The sequence below is a fragment of the Gracilinanus agilis genome, chromosome 1 (assembly GCF_016433145.1).
Source record: "Gracilinanus agilis isolate LMUSP501 chromosome 1, AgileGrace, whole genome shotgun sequence".
In the NCBI taxonomy this organism is placed as follows: Eukaryota; Metazoa; Chordata; class Mammalia; order Didelphimorphia; family Didelphidae; genus Gracilinanus; species Gracilinanus agilis.
In genome coordinates this window covers 196,053,975-196,072,057 of record NC_058130.1, presented here as the reverse complement: position 1 = coordinate 196,072,057, position 18,083 = coordinate 196,053,975, and the positions used below count along the sequence as shown (strand labels likewise).

General features: G+C 35.3%; 1 protein-coding gene and 1 non-coding gene across 2 annotated transcripts; one reads left to right on the top strand and one right to left on the bottom strand.

Moving 5' to 3' along the window:
* Positions 1-1,503: 1,503 nt before the first annotated feature.
* Positions 1,504-17,557, bottom strand: LOC123249485 (cytochrome P450 1A1-like). The gene is given in 9 exon segments (XM_044678527.1): positions 1,504-1,805; positions 4,910-4,996; positions 7,042-7,162; positions 7,260-7,349; positions 7,487-7,610; positions 8,169-9,008; positions 9,433-9,448; positions 12,426-12,602; positions 17,421-17,557. Coding segments are annotated over 9 exon segments (1,893 nt in total). The 3' UTR covers position 1,504.
* Positions 9,648-9,754, top strand: LOC123232625. The gene has a single exon (XR_006505155.1). It is a non-coding gene; the product is annotated as a U6 spliceosomal RNA (small nuclear RNA).
* Positions 17,558-18,083: the final 526 nt, after the last annotated feature.

Here is an 18,083-nt window from a genome sequence, read left to right as displayed (position 1 = left end):
TATGATTTGGACCACATTTCCTAACTCCAGAACTAGTATTTTTTCCCAATACTTCAAGTTGCCTCACTTATGGATGATGGGACACACTTTATGGAAAGCTGTTGTGAACTTGACGATAATCTCACTACCTCTTTTACCAATAAAAAATATACCTTCATGTTAAAAGCAATAACACTAGTTCAGATGAGATGAGCAAATTCTGTGATTCCATTGATATAAAGAACTCCTTGAGTGAGTAAGTTTCTAATTCTACTAAGGCAAGTTTGTTCCTTTCTGACAAGTTTAGAGTCTTTAAATTTTCTGGCCAGTTTAGAGTTAGAATGACTCTTCTAAAGTCATTTAGTCAACATGTGTCAAGAAGAACTCACAGATTCCAAATCCAGGTCTTGAACCAATATGTTTTATATTAAACTACAAATGATAAATTATTCATTATAAAATTATCTTAGGTTGTCAAAGGAGTGCCCAAAGACTCTTATAACATTTCAAATTTTCATTAGGAGAGTACCTGAACTCAAATGTTTCTATGTGTTTTCACCATGGCCTAGGTAACTCAGTCATATGCAAATAAATCTTTGTCTCTTCTATCTCATTGTCTATCTCTTTCTGACTCTCTTGCCCTATTTCTGTCTGTGTCTGTTTCTCTCACCTTCTTTTCACTTCCCTGACTTTCATGCATTATCTTGCTTAATCACAGAGTTACTAAAGTTAATTAGAAGCAGTGAATAAAAGCAATAATGTTAATGATAGATAGTGAAGATGACAAACAATTCTTTATATATTACAAGGTGTTTTACACATATTATCTCATTTGATTCTCATAAAAATCTTGTGAATTGTCTTTCCAAAAATTTCTCATTACATTCTCCAATTAAAAATGCCTTGTTCTCATTTTCTCTGTTTGATGCAACCCTTAAAATCTGAACTCAAGGGGGCAGCTGGGTATCTCAGTGGGTTGAGAGCCAGGTCTAGAGATGGGAGGTCCTAGGTTCAAATCCGGCCTCGGACACTTCCAAGCTGTGTGACCCTGAGCAAGTCACTCAACCCCCATTGCCTAGCCCTTACCACTCTTCTGTCTTGGAGCCAATATACAGTATTGACTCCAAGACGGAAGGTAAAGGTTTAAAAAAAAAGTCTGAACTCAAGACCTCATCTTTTCTAAGAAACCTTCCTGACTATTCAGGACTATTCTGATTTTTACATTTTCTGACTTTTCTTTAACCCTCATCATTTAGCCCAAACATCTAGAAATGAGATTAGTATTTATTTGCATAGTACAGTAATAGGTTTATATGACTATGTCTTAGCTTCCCTATTGAGATTTTAAGCTCCTTGTGGAGCTTTATCTTACACTTTTGGATCTCTCACAATGGTATAGTAAACCCTACATGGAACTGAGAGCAAAGCTCATGGATTGTTTTTTATCTTCAAATTACTTAAGTACATTATATGCAGGGATTTTTCATCAATTTATGTTATAAATTCTTTTAATTCAAGTGAGACACTAAGTTGAGGAGTTCACATGGAAGCGAGGTTCTACAATGAGTTGATAGGGTTTGGTCTTCATGACTAAACCATATACAGGTGTCAAATCTAGCTGGGCTCCTGGGCATTTCTTCAACTTTAGCTGCTGCAGGATACTGGCAATAAAAATAAAAACCTCATTTCGAGCAACTTCTTCTCCCAAGCACTTTCTAATTCCCATTCCAAAAATCAAGACTTTCTCAACCAGATTTTTATTCAGCTCTCCTTTTTCATTTAGAAATCTCTCAGGTTGGAATGAGTCAGGATTTTCCCAAAGAGTTCTACATTAAACAAAAATAAGAAATAAATATAAGGGATATATTTTTAAGATATTTTTTATTTTCCCAATTACATGTAATAACAATTTTGAACATACATTTTCTGAAATTATAAGATCCAAATTGTTTCCCTCTCTCCTTCCCTGTCCCTCTCAGAGATGGTAAGCAATTTGATTTGGGTCATACATGTATTGTCATCCAAAATATTGGTCATTGTCAATGGAATTTTTTAAAAGTGCCTTTCATTGATTACGTAGACATATATTAACTATGTTAAGAGATTCACCAACAAGTATTTATAGGGGAGCAGGAAGATGCAATGAATACAAGACCAAGCCTGAAGTCAGAAAGACCTGAGACTTGAGTTCCAATCCGACTTCAGAGGTTTTCTATTTGTGTAACCATGAACAAATCACTGAACCCTGTTTATTTCAGTGGTCTCATTGGTAAAATTAGCTGGAGAAGGAAATGGCAAACCATTCTAGTATCTTTGCCAAGAAAACGCAAAATGTAGTAATGAACACTCAGAGACAACTGAAATGACTGAACAACTAACTAGCATCTATACAAAGCACTTTTTAATCCTAAAGCAGTGTGTAGTCATTTCCTTTTCCCAAAAATGTATTTTGTCTGAGGTAAGTCAATGCAAATACAAAAATGGATAGCTCATTTACCATAACATGCATAATCATAAGATTAGCTTTCAGAAAGTGTTATTGAAATCATGACATCCAGTGGAAAATAACTAGTTCCCATAGAAAGTAAATAGCAATTCCTTAAACAATGAATAAAAGGGCCAACACAATTTATCTAGTCTTTTTAATTCTGATATTTTTCTCGAAATGTGTTTCAGAAACTTTCAGAAATATGATATAAAAGGACAAGATTATGAAAGGTTCCTTTGTCACAAAAAGCAAGTGGGACATGGATTTCTTTGAACCTATTTAGTTGTTCTTGTGAGTCATTTCAGACTATTCATGAGTTACCTTATTTGAAGTTATCTTGGCAAAGATACTGGAGTTGTTTGCCATTTCCTTCTCCAGCTCTTTTTAAAGATGAGAAAAGTAATGCAAATAGAAGTTCAGTGACTTGCCCAGGACCACATAATTATAAAGTGTCTGAGGTTGGATTTGAACTCCAGTCTTTCTGATGCTAAGTCCAGTACTCTATCCATTGTGCTACATTGTTATTACCCCTATGTTTTGATAGTACAGGGGAAATCCCATCATGCTTTTATAGGACATAAGAGCAATCCTCAATGTGTACTTACAAGATTACCTTGAATGTATCTCTCTTCCTTTTGGCTTTTGTTAGCAAGTATGTTTGTACTATACTATATCAACAGAATCTGGCTTGCTATATATTTCCTACCAGGCCCCTTCATATTATTTAATAGAGCAGAATCATTCTCCCATTGAGGGTCAAATGAAATAATATTTGTACTTGGCAAAACTTAAATTTATATGTAAAAATTTGTGACTGAAATAGACATCAATCCCAACTCAAGGAGACCTCTATTACTTCACAGATTTCCAGTCTTTTGGGCCACTAAAATCTGATCTTTCCTATACTTCATTTCCCTTAGGAAAGGCCTATTATTACCTAGAATGTCTGTTTGGACCTATTATCTAACAGTATCAATTTATCTAAGACTACAACCTCCATAGAATACTTGACCCTGAATTTGTAGGGTTTACGTGGCTACTATATAGTTAAATATTCCTCAAAATCTATGTATTCCCCAAGACCACAAGCAATTATTAAGGACCAACTTGAACTTCTTTGAACAAGAAAATTTATCTCTTGCATTTGAAATGTTCTTCTCTTTCCCCTCTGCCTCAGTTTTCTTGAGTACTCCATTCAAAGCCCACCTTATATAGTAGATCTTTACTAACACCTCCTGATTCCTGTCCATCAAATGATGAATGGCTAAAGAAAGGTATGGTGCTTGAATGTAAATAAAGATTACTGTGTCAAAAAAAACGATGATGTATAGGGAAGATTATGGAAAGCTTTCTATAAATCAAAGCAAAGCAAAGTAGTAGGAGCAGAAAAATAAAATGCATGATGAATACAATGATACAAAATAGAAAATAGAGCAATCCAAATGAAACTGAATCTTGTGCTATTATAATGATCATGCTTAGACCCAAAGAAAAGCCATGAGAAAGCATTTCTTTCCATACTCTGCTTCTTTACAGATGTCAAGGGTTATGGGTATGGAACACTGATTATGTCACACTTCTTTGATATGTTACTTATTTTTGAAGAATTTTTGTTTCTTCTTTTTCATTTTCTGTTATATGGGATGACTTTTTTTTTTAATTTTTTTAAACCCTTAACCTCTGTGCACTGGCTCCTTGGTGGAAGAGTGGTAAGGGTGGGCAATGGGGGTCAAGTGACTTGCCCAAGGTCACACAGCTGGGAAGTGTCTAAGGCCAAATTTGAACCTAGGACCTCCCGTCTCTAGGTCTGGCTCTCAATCCACTGAGCTACCCAGCTGCCCCCATATGGGATGACTTTTGGGAAAGGGAAGTGGGTGATACACTGAGAAATATATGTGAGGTAAAAAAAAGATACCAAAAAATTAATTTTTTTAAAGAGCAGTTCCTAACTTCATAAATACTTAAACATGTCCTTTTCAAAAATTTGGGATGAAGTAAGATAGAATGATTTGTCTTTTTAGCTGAATTAATGTAGACTTTGAGATGTAGGAGTTGGACATCTAATATGTTCTTTTGGGCCCCTGCAAACTAAACAATCTTTCATGATGACACAGTATAACCACATCTGCTGGTTTTTAAACTGTAGCAATGCAAACACAAGTCCAGATTGCCACATACTTCCTACTCTAAAAAAAAGTCCCTAAATTTCTAGTTTGTCTTCCTGTCAAATTGATCATAAGCCTCAGTTTCCTCTTCCATTTCAAAGATCTCTTTTAGTCCTAAATTCCAAGGTCCTATGATCTCTATGATTTCCTCTGATAAATGAACTTCTTTTAAAGACACTAGAGCTAATAAGACTGGAAGGAAGGAAGTTTGGCTGTGGTATTGTTAGATAAGTCTGTGTCCCTTCCACTTTGCAGAAGATTTTTAATAGCTACTTACTCATCATGGTTTACTTGATACATATTAAAAAACACACAGGTTTTCTGAGGAATGAAATATCCATTGAGAGAAGTATCCTTGGTAGCACTAGGAAAATAAAATTTATAAAATGTATTTTAATTGATTATCAAACTTTTTTTTTGCTTTTAAGGTTGAGATACAAGAGAGTTCCAGGTACTTTTATCATAATAATAACATCTCATACTCAGGAAGTTTTAGTCTCTCATGATACCAAATGTCACTCATATCAGTTCTGAAAATCTATGTAAATGAGGCTAAACAGAAGCAAGATTAGTCAAAATACATGAAACATCATGTGTCCCCAAATTGTAGATATAGTCAACAATATAGATTGTAGATATCATGGTCATAGGATTAGAAAATTAAAAATCTTCTAGCCCAATGGTCCTGAACACAAATAGAAATGGATCAGATTATATATTGACTTGGAAAACCACAAATTAACATTACCTGTATTGTATTGTATTTTAACTTATTTTGTTAATCATTTGCCAATTATATATTAATCTGGCTCTCCTCCACTTGAGAGCCAATGGGCAGCAAGTTTGACACCCTTACCCTCTTATTAGAAGAACACTGTTTAGGTAAAAAAAAAAAAAGAGGGTAGAATGTCAAGATACCATTAGTCTAGTCCAAAAAAATGAAAATTAAAAAAAAGGTTACTCATATCTTGACAGGGAAGTGCTGAACTTAAAATGCAGAAAGAGACATATATCATACATGTTCAGACATGGCCAATGTAAGAATTGGTTCTGATAGACTATGCTGCTATATATTAAGGGCTTTATTGTATTTCTTAATTTGTTCAATGGAAGTGATAGGAGGAGGGGCATATTTTTTTTTAAAAAAAGGAAAAATAAAAGAACTGAAAATGATCTCCTATGATCCTTTCTGGTGCTAAATTCTATGATTATAACACTGTCCTCAAGCTATTAGACTATATTCCTCAAAAGACAATGCTATAAAATCAAAGATCATTGGAGCCCTAAGTGAAAATTGTATTGTCTTATAGAGCCCAAGAAGATTGTGACTTGCTGGAGGTCACTTAGATAGCTATCATCTGAGGTGAAATTTGGACCTAGGTCTCCTTACTTGAAAGACAAGTGTCAGTGATAATCAGAGAGGTTAAATTTTGTTCATAGTCTTATAGACTGTGAGAGACATAATCAGGATTTAAACTGGCATCCTCTTGCTCCAAATTAAGCAATCTTACTACCTCGACATGCTAGTTCCCAGAATATAGGATAAGACCCAAATTTTATTTCCAGTTCAGTGTGAGATCTGGCTGTTTAAAAGAATCCGGAAGTGAATACCTTTTTTAATAGATGGAGCCTACCTGCAAACCAGATACTCATATACTGACTTTGTATATTTGAAAGGGATGTCCAGCTCTAGTTTCCATTCTTCCTAGTATTATATAGCACCTCTCCCCTCAAAAACATTGCTGTGAGAAGGCATTTCAGTAATTCAACTAATTCCCCTTCCCAAATAGCAACTCTTGAGGTGTTTCAGCAGTGGGCTAAATCCCCATTTGCACAAAACACAATAAAACAAACCAACAAAAGATACTTCTACACAAAACAGAAGCATAAAAGTATTTAATGAGAATTTTCTAAAAAATGTATATATAATTACAAAACTGTCAATACATCAAAAATCACTTCCATAAATTGAGATGTAATTCTTAATAGCAACCTTAAAGACAACAATGCTCAAATATTCCTTAAAATAGGGTGATATTTGATTATCTATATACCTTGACATAAGGTTATATAAGGCTTTCAGATTTAAATTAGAGACACACACACACACACACACACACACACACACAGAGAGAGAGAGAGGGAGAGAGAGAGAGAGAGAGAGAGAGAGAGAGAGAGAGAGAGAGAGAGAGAGACCAGAGACAGATTGAATTAGTTTTGAGGACTATTCCTCCAAAATCCCTTTGCTCAACCTGAAATATTTACTGTAGTTTTTAAAATGAAAATAGGTCAGCATTTAAACAGATTTTAAAACATTTACATTTTTCAAGACCTCAGATTAAGGAATTGAAATAAATCCCCATTGTTTTCATTTAAAGGTCACATAAAGAGATGGAGCCACATGCTTACCAGTGAGGAATAGTGAATGGAACAAATGTGGTATGCCTGAAGAGTTCATTTATAAAAGCTTCTGTGTAGGGTAAATTCTTTCTGTCTTTAAATCTGGGTGGTTTAAGGCCAATAATTCCATCTGCAGAAAGTAAATGCTTAGCTTAATGAGGATGATGATAGGCTGTGGAATATTACATAACTAGATTGCATTTTTTATTCCTATAACATGATATTACCAATCTCTTCATGGATTTTTGCTTGTATTTCTGGGTAGTAAATCAAGTAGAGAAAGCTCCAATTTAGAAATCCTGATACTGTTTCAAATCCTGTAAAAAATGGTGAAATGTGCTCCTTAGAGAAGTAATAGATTAACAAATTCACTCTCATCAATGGGCAACATAAAGAAATTTAAAGCATTTTAAATTATCCCTTCCAATTTAGGGTTATAGACAATGGTACGTACCAGCTCCAAAGATGTCACTCACAGTGCTTATGATTTCATTATCACTTAAGGTAGAGGTCTTTGTTGTGGCACTTTTGTCATGACATATACTAAGCAGAGCATCAGTAATATCTCTGAGATGATTCTGAGAAAATGAAAATTTGAACACATTATTCCACCCCCAAACTTATCCCTGCCACCATCCTCATCAACATTTGTTTATTAAACCCTAAACTCCCTCAGCTTATTCTTATGACTTCCTTCCTTATTCCACCTGAGCCAAAAAGTGACATGATCATACTCTAGAACTTCTTATAATTACATGTAAGTACTGTAGGCATCCTTTTTACCAAAAGGAAGGGTATTCAAAACAAAAATTTTCAGAGTTTACATAAGGCCCAACCTGTTGCCTCTTGAAAGACCTAAGATGGGGGGAGAAAAGGATCCACCTGCCTGATCAGATCTATGTAGGATTTGAATACACCTGTAAAAGTCACCTCTGATCAGGTATCTGTAACCTCTGACAACAATCTACATCTTTAGGAACCAGGCCAATTTCATCTTGTTGACCCTGAAGTGGAAACAAAACCAAAAAAATTCTACTGCACCCTAGGCGACAGGTGAAATAACACTCTCTTTCACATGTACTGTAAGCCTCTTTTCATTACAAATCCCCTTGGCTTATAGTAATCAAAATTCCTACCTTATCATACGTGGTAATATGATCTTGTACATGCTGTTCAATAAAGTGATTTAATTGACGATAAAACTCACGGGGAGCATTTATAATACGCAGTGGGAGGTAGCGAAAACATGGGATGAAATCAGCTGGGTTAGCTGCACTGGAAGCTTTCAGGAATTCTTCATTTGTTTTAATTACTCTGAGAAACTCTTTATCAAAGTGGTCGTACCTCTTGCCAAAGCATAAGGCACAGACAACATTAGCAACGGCACAAGTGATGGGACTTTTAGGATCAAAGCTGCCTTGTTTCAAAGACAGTTTTGAGAAAACTTTTACCAGTTCAGAAGCTTCTTCAGTGACGTGTTCCTCCAGGACACAAGAACAGGTAGATGATTTGGCTTCTGCTTTGGAAAAGGATCTTAAGGCATTCATGGCAATTTTTTTATGGAGCTTCCAACTCTCTCCATAGTTCACTGAAAATGAAAGACTTTTGCCCTCAGCAAAGAAAGAAAATGTATGCATGTGGGGCCGGCCAGCAAAATTCTCTCCATCTTTGAGCAATCCTTTCTTCACCATTTCTGCCCCATTCACCACAACCACAGGGACCATTCCCAGTTTGATAAGAAACACATCACCATATTTCTTCCTCATTTCCATAAATGTAAGATAAGGATGATCTCCAAGTTGAAGAAGATTCCCTATGATAGGGAATGGCCATGGGCCTGGAGGAGACATATGCTTTTTGTTTCTGTTTCCTAGTGCTTTTATAAAAACAAAAACTATCATCAATACTAAAAAAGAAATGGCCACCTCTTTGGAAATGTTTTCTATAACAAACATCATTTTCAGAAATTAAAGCACCTGAAATGGAAAAGAAGTATGTGTTATTGGAAATCTCCTTTATCTGACAATTCTATGGATAGATTAAAAGATTTTTATTTCTCAAGACTTTAAAAAAAATTACAGACTCTATGTTTTACTCACAAATGAATCCTTTACTGATATATGAATAACAACAACAACAAATTAACTTTAGGTGCTTAGGAACACTCTCTCTCCATAAAACTTACACTGACCCCATTTTACTACCATCACCATCCACCTTTCTAGGATTCTTTTCTCATTATTCTGGTTATTTGATTTTAATCCAGTCACATTCCCTAGACCCTCTTTCAACAAAAATAAAAATAAAATAAATATATCCATGTTTGGGCCATATCTTTACCATTAATTGATACAGCTACAAAATCATAGGAATTCGAATTCTGAATGTGTTACCTACTACCTGGATGATCTTGGAAAGATCATTTCATTTATATTGTCTTAAGTTCCTTAGTTTCTGTAAAAGGAAGGGCTGGTTTAAGTGATCTCTAGGGTCCATTGCATATGCTTTTGGGAGATATAGTGGTTTCAGAGAAGAAAAAATAAATCAATAATGCAAGAGAGAGATAATTACAAAAAAAATAGACAACGCTGATTGCTTAAAAATGAAAGGTTTCTGTGCTTGCTTCGGCAGCACATATACTAAAATTGGAACGATACAGAGAAGATTAGCATGGCCCCTGCACAAGGATGACACGCAAATTCGTGAAGCGTTCCATATTTTTTGTGAAAGACATACACAGAAAAAGGAAATAAAATGGAAAACGGTGTCTTTGAAAAAAAAAATGAAAGGTTTCTTCAAAGACTAAATTAGTGTACCTGGATTAAGAACAGAAGTGATTGAATGAGGGAAAAAATCCTTTATATCAGATTTCTCCAATAAGGACTTAGTAACCAAGATACAAAAATAGTTTTCAAATGTATAAATGTATAACTTATATAACATGTAAGTATGTGTATAAATAAATATATATATGATTAATAGTCATTCTTCAAGTAGTCTAAGAATATGAATGAAAGGTTCTCAAAAGAAAATTGTACAGTATTCAAAAGCCCATAAAATAATGTTCCAAATCACTAATAATAAGAAAAACACAAATCAAAACAAATTTGAGGGTTCATCTCATATCCTGAAAAGTGGCAAATATGAAAAAAGGGCAACAATCAGTGATGAAGGCATTATGTGATAATAGTCACACTAATACATTGTTGGTAGAGCTGTGAATTGGTTCAACCATTTTGAAAAGCAATATGGAACTATGCAAAGTCAATAAATTTTCTATACCGTTTGACCTAGAGACTCTGTCATTGGGCCTATATACCCCAAAGAAGTCATTGATAAGAAGAAAGTCCTCGAAGACAGCAAAATATTTAAAGCAATATTTTTGTGATAGCAAAGAATTAGAAACGGATTAGACATTCATTGCCTTGGGAATGATTAAACAACATGTAGCATATGAAGGTAATGGAATTTACCATGTGGTAAGAAATGATTACTGTGATAAATGCATAAAAATATATAAGATCTGCATGAACTAAAACAGAATGAAGTAAAGCCTAGAACAATATACAAATGACTATAACAATGAAATAGAAATAATCACACACCAAGAAAACAAGTGAGTGTAACAAAATTATGAAGATCAAGAATAACTTAAATGAAGAGATATGAGAAGACCCAATCCAACCAACACTGGAGGTGAGAAATTTAATAGTGTCACACATGTTTTCTGATTTTTTTTTTCAGTGTATTGATTAGTTGTGCTGATTTTTTTTTCCTTTCTTTTCTTTTGTCTCTAAAAAATACTGCTTTTCATATGCAATGATTTTCTAAGGGATAAGAGATTAACACCATAGAAAACCATGATGATGTAAAAAATAAAAGCTCAATAAAACCTTACAAATAAGCAAATATCTGTTGGCCTCAGAGCCTTATATGCTTTTGGTTAAGGGGGATATAAGAGCTTAGTGGAAAGAAGACTCAAAAAGATCTATATTTAAGCTCTATTTCTGATATGCACTAATTAAATCTTGTGCAACTAGCCTATCATTTATCCTTTCAGTAGTCATAGCAGCTTCCTAAGACTCAAAGTTGGGAAAAAGTTAATCTGTACTGATTACATAGCCTACAAAGATGAGACTATGGTTCCAGGACTTACCCCTCCAAAAAAAAAAAAAGCTAAGAAAGATGTTATTCTTTAGTATCAAATTAAGTTTCGTTATTAAATCGAGCAATGATTTTCATAATACTTTTCCTACATAAATAAGTCAATATTTTAAAAATGAATCAAGCCTGAAAGCTAAGTGGTTGTCTAGTCTATATTTTGCAGAATAATGGCTTCATAATTCACTAGCTAATATTTTCCCATTTATTTCCTGTTTCATTTTTCTTTAACTTTGCAAATTTAATAACATTATCTTTTCCTTACCTATATGGTTCCTTATTGTTCTCAGTGGCTAAAATTTCACCTGAAGATGGGTTAAACACACAAACACACATACACACACACACACACACACACACACAGAGTAATTGTTCACTGAAGTAATTACACTTACAAAGCAAAATAGCAAATTAGTTAGTAGACATGAAAAAATAAACACTGGAAGTTATATTTTATATTTGTGCTTCACATCTTCACATTCTCTCTATATATTATTTGCTAAGCTGTCTCAGGATTTTTTCTTTAATGCAATGAATCTACATGATTGTAGAACAAGAGGGCACATACTATATTCTTTCTGCCCACAAATGTTACTTTCCTTAGGTGCTCCCAGGCCCTCTATCACAAACAAACTTACTGGCAACTTTCCCAGCTCTGAAAAAATCCTAAAGGAACATTCTGTTTCTGTTTTTCCTGCTGTTTGTTGGAAAAGGGGAATGAGGAAGCAGTGTATAGAACTGGTTGCTTTGTACAATCAGAATACACAGCTAGAATGGGACCATCTAGTTCTAACCTCTGATTTTACAGAGGAGGAAATCAAGTCTGAGGGAAGAAAAATGACTATTTGGCCAAGATCACCCAGTTACTAAGTAGCAGAGGCAGTTCCTTTGACTTAAAATCCCTGTGCCTTTCCCATGTACTCCAAGTATCTCCTTAAATGAAAAGTCTACTAATAATACCAGGGTCTGGGCTCCTGGGCTAACTAATGAGTGTGTTTGAAAGAAAAAGACCCTGTAGATTTTTGAGACCACTAAAAACAGCCCTACCTCATTCTGCTGGTTACTCCATTCTACAATGCAATTCTCTAGGTCTCCACTTTTTTCCTCGGAATTCAGAACTGTCTCTTCCTGAGAATATGGTTCCAGCATGAGAAAGTGGGAACTGGGGAAAGAACCTAGAAAATGTAACTGGACCTAACTCAACAACTCTGATCCTAGGATTTGAAACTTACTTGCAACAAAAGCCCCCAGCCCTGTCCCGTTTCTTCCTTCCTGATTTCGGCGGTCCAACGAGGAAGAACCTAAGGAGTACCCGGAAACCTGGCGAGGAAACGTCAGAGAACTGGCTAACTTTGGGTTCGGCCAAGGTCTGGGAGAAAAGCCCCCTAGGACTGAGAGCGAGGGAGGAGCTAAGCCAGGGGTAAAGAGAGGCGGGACAGCAAAGTAAGAGAAAAAATTAATTACTGGAGGAGTTCAAGGGTAGGGAATGTTGGCAAGGACTCAGAACTGGGAAGAAGGGGAAAAATAAGGAGAAAGACTGAAGAAGAGGAGCCAATGAGCTGGAGGGTGGGGACATCCGAGGAGGGCCAGAAGTGGAAGAGAGGTCATTCTACATAGCGATGGAGAGTGTAATGCCAAGTGGAGTAAGAAAGGGGATAGGAAAGAAAGAGCGAGGAAAAGAGAATGAGAAACAAATCCAGCTGGGAGAGAAAGGAAGGGAACAGCATCAAAGAAAGTAAAAGTTAGGAGAATGTCTGGGAAGGGAGAAGAAAGAGGAAACTGAGCTGCACTTAAAAAGTGGCATGAAATACCAAGTTTATGACTATATTTGGCTTTAGTGGCTTCTGTTGCCTTAAAAGTAAAATACAAATTCCTCCATTTGACATTTAAGGCCCTTCACAGTCCACCTTCAACCTCCTTCCAGAGGAACTACACCTAAATCCTGTCTGGAACACTCATTCTTATGTCTTTTAAAAGTTCTTCTTTATTTTGCATACAAGCTGTGAGTACATCCTCCTCTCCATCTACCACCACCTAGTAAGCTCTTTGAGGGCAAAAACTCTTACTTTTGCATTTGTCTTCAAAGCAACTAACACAGTCTAGTACATAGGAGACATCTAAATCAATGTTAGAAAACTTTTTTTTTCCCCAGAAGTAATTTCTTTTTTCAAATACCCTTTTTTGATCTCTGGACATTATACAGTCAGTTATCCTATAACTAAATGCAGAAAAATGGACAAAAGTTAACACTAAGAGATGAGTGGCTCAGAGGATTCAGAATGGAAAGGGAACCAAACCATCATGTAATCCCAGCCCCCTCATTTTAGAGAGAAGAAAATATAGGTCCAAAGGTGGAAAGCTGTTTACCCAAGGTCAAAGCTAATGAGTGTCCATGAGTCAACTTAAGGACATCAGAGTCCAAATTCAGGGTCCCTTCTCCTCTATCACAGCTGCCTTTTATTCACAATTTACCTTTGTTGGGCAAAATCTATTTTGTAAAAATACTCAGGAATCAAGAGACAAAACTATACTAACATAATCCTTCCAGTTATCTTATGATTTAGACAACAGGATTTCAAGATGATTGTTCCTTAGATTCCATTTCATCTGAATCCTTTTACAGATAAAGAAACATAGACCCAGAAATATGCAGTTACTTGCCTGGGGAGGCAGTATGGTATAGCACGAATAATATTAGGGTGTGGAATCAGAAAATCTTTCTGTCCAAATCCTGCCTTGGGCACTTTTAGATATGTGACCATGGACAAATCACTTCAACTTCTACTCTTATTTTTCTAATCAAAAAATGTGGACAGAAGTCTATATCTTAAAAAGTTATGAGACAAATGATATAGCACAAGCAAAATATTTTACAAACTTTAAAATGATAGGAAAAGATTAGTTTTTATTCTTGCTTATTATTGCTGAAAAGGACATGTCCCAAAGTTTTATCTTATGATCTGAAATCAAAGGATTTTTTGTGCTTTACATAGAAGGAGAAAGATCATGGCTATATTTATATACTCTTACTTCTTATAATTTACCTACTTAAGATCTTTTCTGTAAATTTTATACATTAATCTCATTTACCATAGGAATAAGAAACCAAATCTACATATCTTACTTAAATATAAGAACAGTGCTTTCAAACAAGTAGTTGTTTATTACCAGTATAAATCTAAACATAATTAGAAAATCTGTAATCTCATATACACACACACCCACAAGAATTTACAACTCCAGAGAGAAAACTCTTCCTTGGATTCTCTATTCAAATAATGAGTTTTGAATAGACAATGATTTAGTCAAAGCCAAAAGCTCCCATAGCCATCAATAAAGCACATTGTTGTTTCTTTAAGAAACATGTGAGTTCTTAAGATGTACTGGGTCTTCTATCCAAAAAGTCACATGCCAAGATTTTCCAATATTCAAAATAGGAGGTAGAAACAGATGATATTAAATTATACTCATGTTAAGGGGGAAAATCAATTTTATACATATAGGATGATAATTATTTTAATTGGCTTATTTTTCCAAGGGATAGAGGATAGGACATCGTTCCTAATATCCTCTTTTGAACTCCTCTTTTATCTTTGGAGAACCACCTCAGATTATGTCTGTTATCTCTATATGCCTTGAAATAACTAGATAATTCAAAGTCTTTCTGAGCTTTACTTTATTTTTCTATGATCTGTCATTATAATTTTGATTTTTGTAAACTAAAATTATCAACTCACTTTCTTATGCATAATATTACCTAAAAAGTTCATGCCTAAGGGAAATTTGGGAAATCTGTTCCAAAAAAAAAATCTGTTTACTGCACTAAATTTTAAAAGTTAAATTTAGTTTGCAAAGTGATTGAAAAACATAAAGCAGGAGTTCTTAATTTGGGGTATACCAATTTTTCTCTAAAAAATTGGTAATTGCATTTCAATACAATTGGTTTTCTTTAAAATGGTATGTGTTTTATTTTACACATTTAAAAATAATATTCCAAAAAGGAGTCCACTGGTTTTATCTCTTGGCCAAATGGTAAATGCTTGCCATTGAGAAAGAGGGCTATAATTTTAGTGCTACAAGGGACCTTGGAGGGCAGCTTACTGCTTTAGTTATTACTGGTTTTTTTAAATCAATCAATCAATTATTAGTTATTATTGGTTTAATTAATTAATGGTTTGGATTTATGTACCACTTTAATTCTAATTTTAAAAAATCCTTTTGGGGTTGGTCATTTTTAAGTTTTATTACTTTTCACTTTTTAATCTCTTAAGTTCATAGTTCATAGCCTTAGATGACAAATGCTTGATGATTAATAGAACTTGTATGTGTGATGATAAGTATAATGAATTTTCATTTTTCATGAACACTTTCTGTAGTAACATATGAATTACTACATATTTGAATATGTAATAATCATAATTTCTACAACATAAAATTATAATAATTGTGTTTATGTTTCTGCAATTGAGTGTTTGGAAGACATGCTGAAATTCACTTTTGTCACTGACTCATTCTTATTTTCACTCTTTTGACTCCTTCAAAACCAATAGGGGCAGCTGGGTAGCTCAGTGGAGTGAGAGTCAGGCCTAGAGACAGGAGGTCCTAGGTTCAAACCTGACCTCAGCCACTTCCCAGCTGTGTGACCCTGGGCAAGTCACTTGATCCCCATTGCCTACCCTTACCACTCTTCCACCTTCGAGACAATACACCGAAGTACAAGGGTTTAAAAAAAAAAACCAATAGTTATATGAATTTCAAAAAGACCACACTTGACCACATTATGTGTGCATGATGATGGCTTCTCTTATTTGTTCTAGTCTTTTTTTAAAAAGGGGTATGAGGAGGGCTATGGTTGTCACACTACAAATTATTAAGTATATAGGTAGGATTCTGTATGCCAAACAGAGATGCAGATTTTATCTCATTAGATCAGGGAATGATCTAGTCCAGCTCAATTTATAATCACACAACTAAACCAGAGTCATAACCATCACTGTGGGTGCTTTAAAAAATCCATTTGAGTATGTCGGTAGGACAGTTCCCTCAGCTGGGGAGAGACAGAGAATTAGGTCAATATGGAAGGAGAGGTCATACCATGGTTTAAAGGGAATAGATCCAAACAAGGCACAGAGAAGGTAGGGTGCAACTTGGGGAAGGGCAGGAGGGAAAAGACAAGTAACATAAGCTTTCTATTTTAACTTTTTATTCTTACTTTATAGGTAGGAGTACAAGTGCTATCTGTACCCTCCAAATTTCAGCATCCTGAGGCAAAATTTATGTTGTTTCCATCCAAATTATGTCTGACCTAGACTTTTTCTATGCCTGTATCTAAACCACTTTTTTAAAATGAGCTTAAAAACAGTTGCAGATCAGTACTTGATTTACAGTTTTTCCCCATTATTCCTTTCTGAAATGACTGAAATGATTAAGGATTGTAAGATCTAAATTAATATCAATAATTCCAAGTATTATATTTTGTAAGATTTATTAGTAATCTACTGAAGAAGAAAAAAAATTGAAGTACAAAGCTTAAGTATGACCATGTGGATAAACTTTCCTACCAAACTCTCCCCCCAGCCTCCACAGCCACATTCTGGGAAGAAGAGAGAGAGGGGCGGAATTACACCAAAATATATTCTCCCCATGTTACACATAGCTTAAGGTAAGGATGCAAATGGGATTCTAGGCAAGATAGTTCTGGGGAACAAATTCTAATTACGAAGGATCAAGGTTCTATGATTCTGGATAAAGATTTTGCTATTGACTGATCATCTTCATCCAGCTCCATATAGCCTTCTTAGACTTAACAAATAGAGAAGAGCTAATAGAATCCTATTTTGCTTTTCCAAAAGGATGTGACAACTGAAAAGCGGCAATGAGAAATAAAATTCAAGTCAAGTCATTTTAAGTTAATTAACCTCAGCCTGAATGGAGTTTTTGCATTGGTTTTAACCAAGATTAGGACTCTTCACCCAAAAAATTATACTACAAAGAACAGGTTGCAAAAAGCACTATAAGGATTAAAAGGAATGTGGACCAAGAGTAATGCACATGTAAGTTACAAAGAAGCACCAATTTATACATGTTGACCTTATATGTTGCAAAGAAACATCAGAAGGCTCGCCTATGCACCACCTCCCCAACCATTCACCCTAATACACTAGTTTTATTTCACACAAAAGCCCCTACAGCCTCCTCACCCTGGAACATCCCACTAATTCCCCTACTTGCACCGTTCCTGCTCCTTTCTTCCACTGATGAGTTCCTCCAGAACTTCCATTTTGGGGACTGGATCAGAACAGTCCACACTGATCTCCTGGATCAGACTTTTGGCTTTCTGGACTTCTACATCATACTTCCCCATTGTAATCTCCCCCACCTATGCACGTGTACACACACACACACACACACACACACACACACACACACACACACACACACCCTTTTCCAAATCTTATTTGTGAATTGTCTTTCCCCAAATGGAATGCAAGCTGTTTGAAGGCAGAGACTATCTTTCTTTTGACTTGTTTTTCTATCCCCAAAACTTGGCATGGCACTGCAAACACAGTAAATGCTTAGTAGATGTTTGAAATACTCAGTGCCCAACTGCCCACACACAAAAACACACATATAAGTAAAATAGGAGGCTTCTTTAACATTTTATTCTTACCTTACCCTTGCCATGCCCCCCAAATATGATTTCTCACATAACCTGATACATAGTGTAGTGCAGAGATTTTGCATGCAATATTACTCTAGGCAATCCTGTCGATTACCCTGAATGGAATCTTGCCAATGGCATGTGCTGTGCCAGGGGCCAACCAGCAGTTGGTCTGTGACTATATAAGGCCCTACAAACCCAACCTCGGGGTTCTGTTTTCCCTTGACCT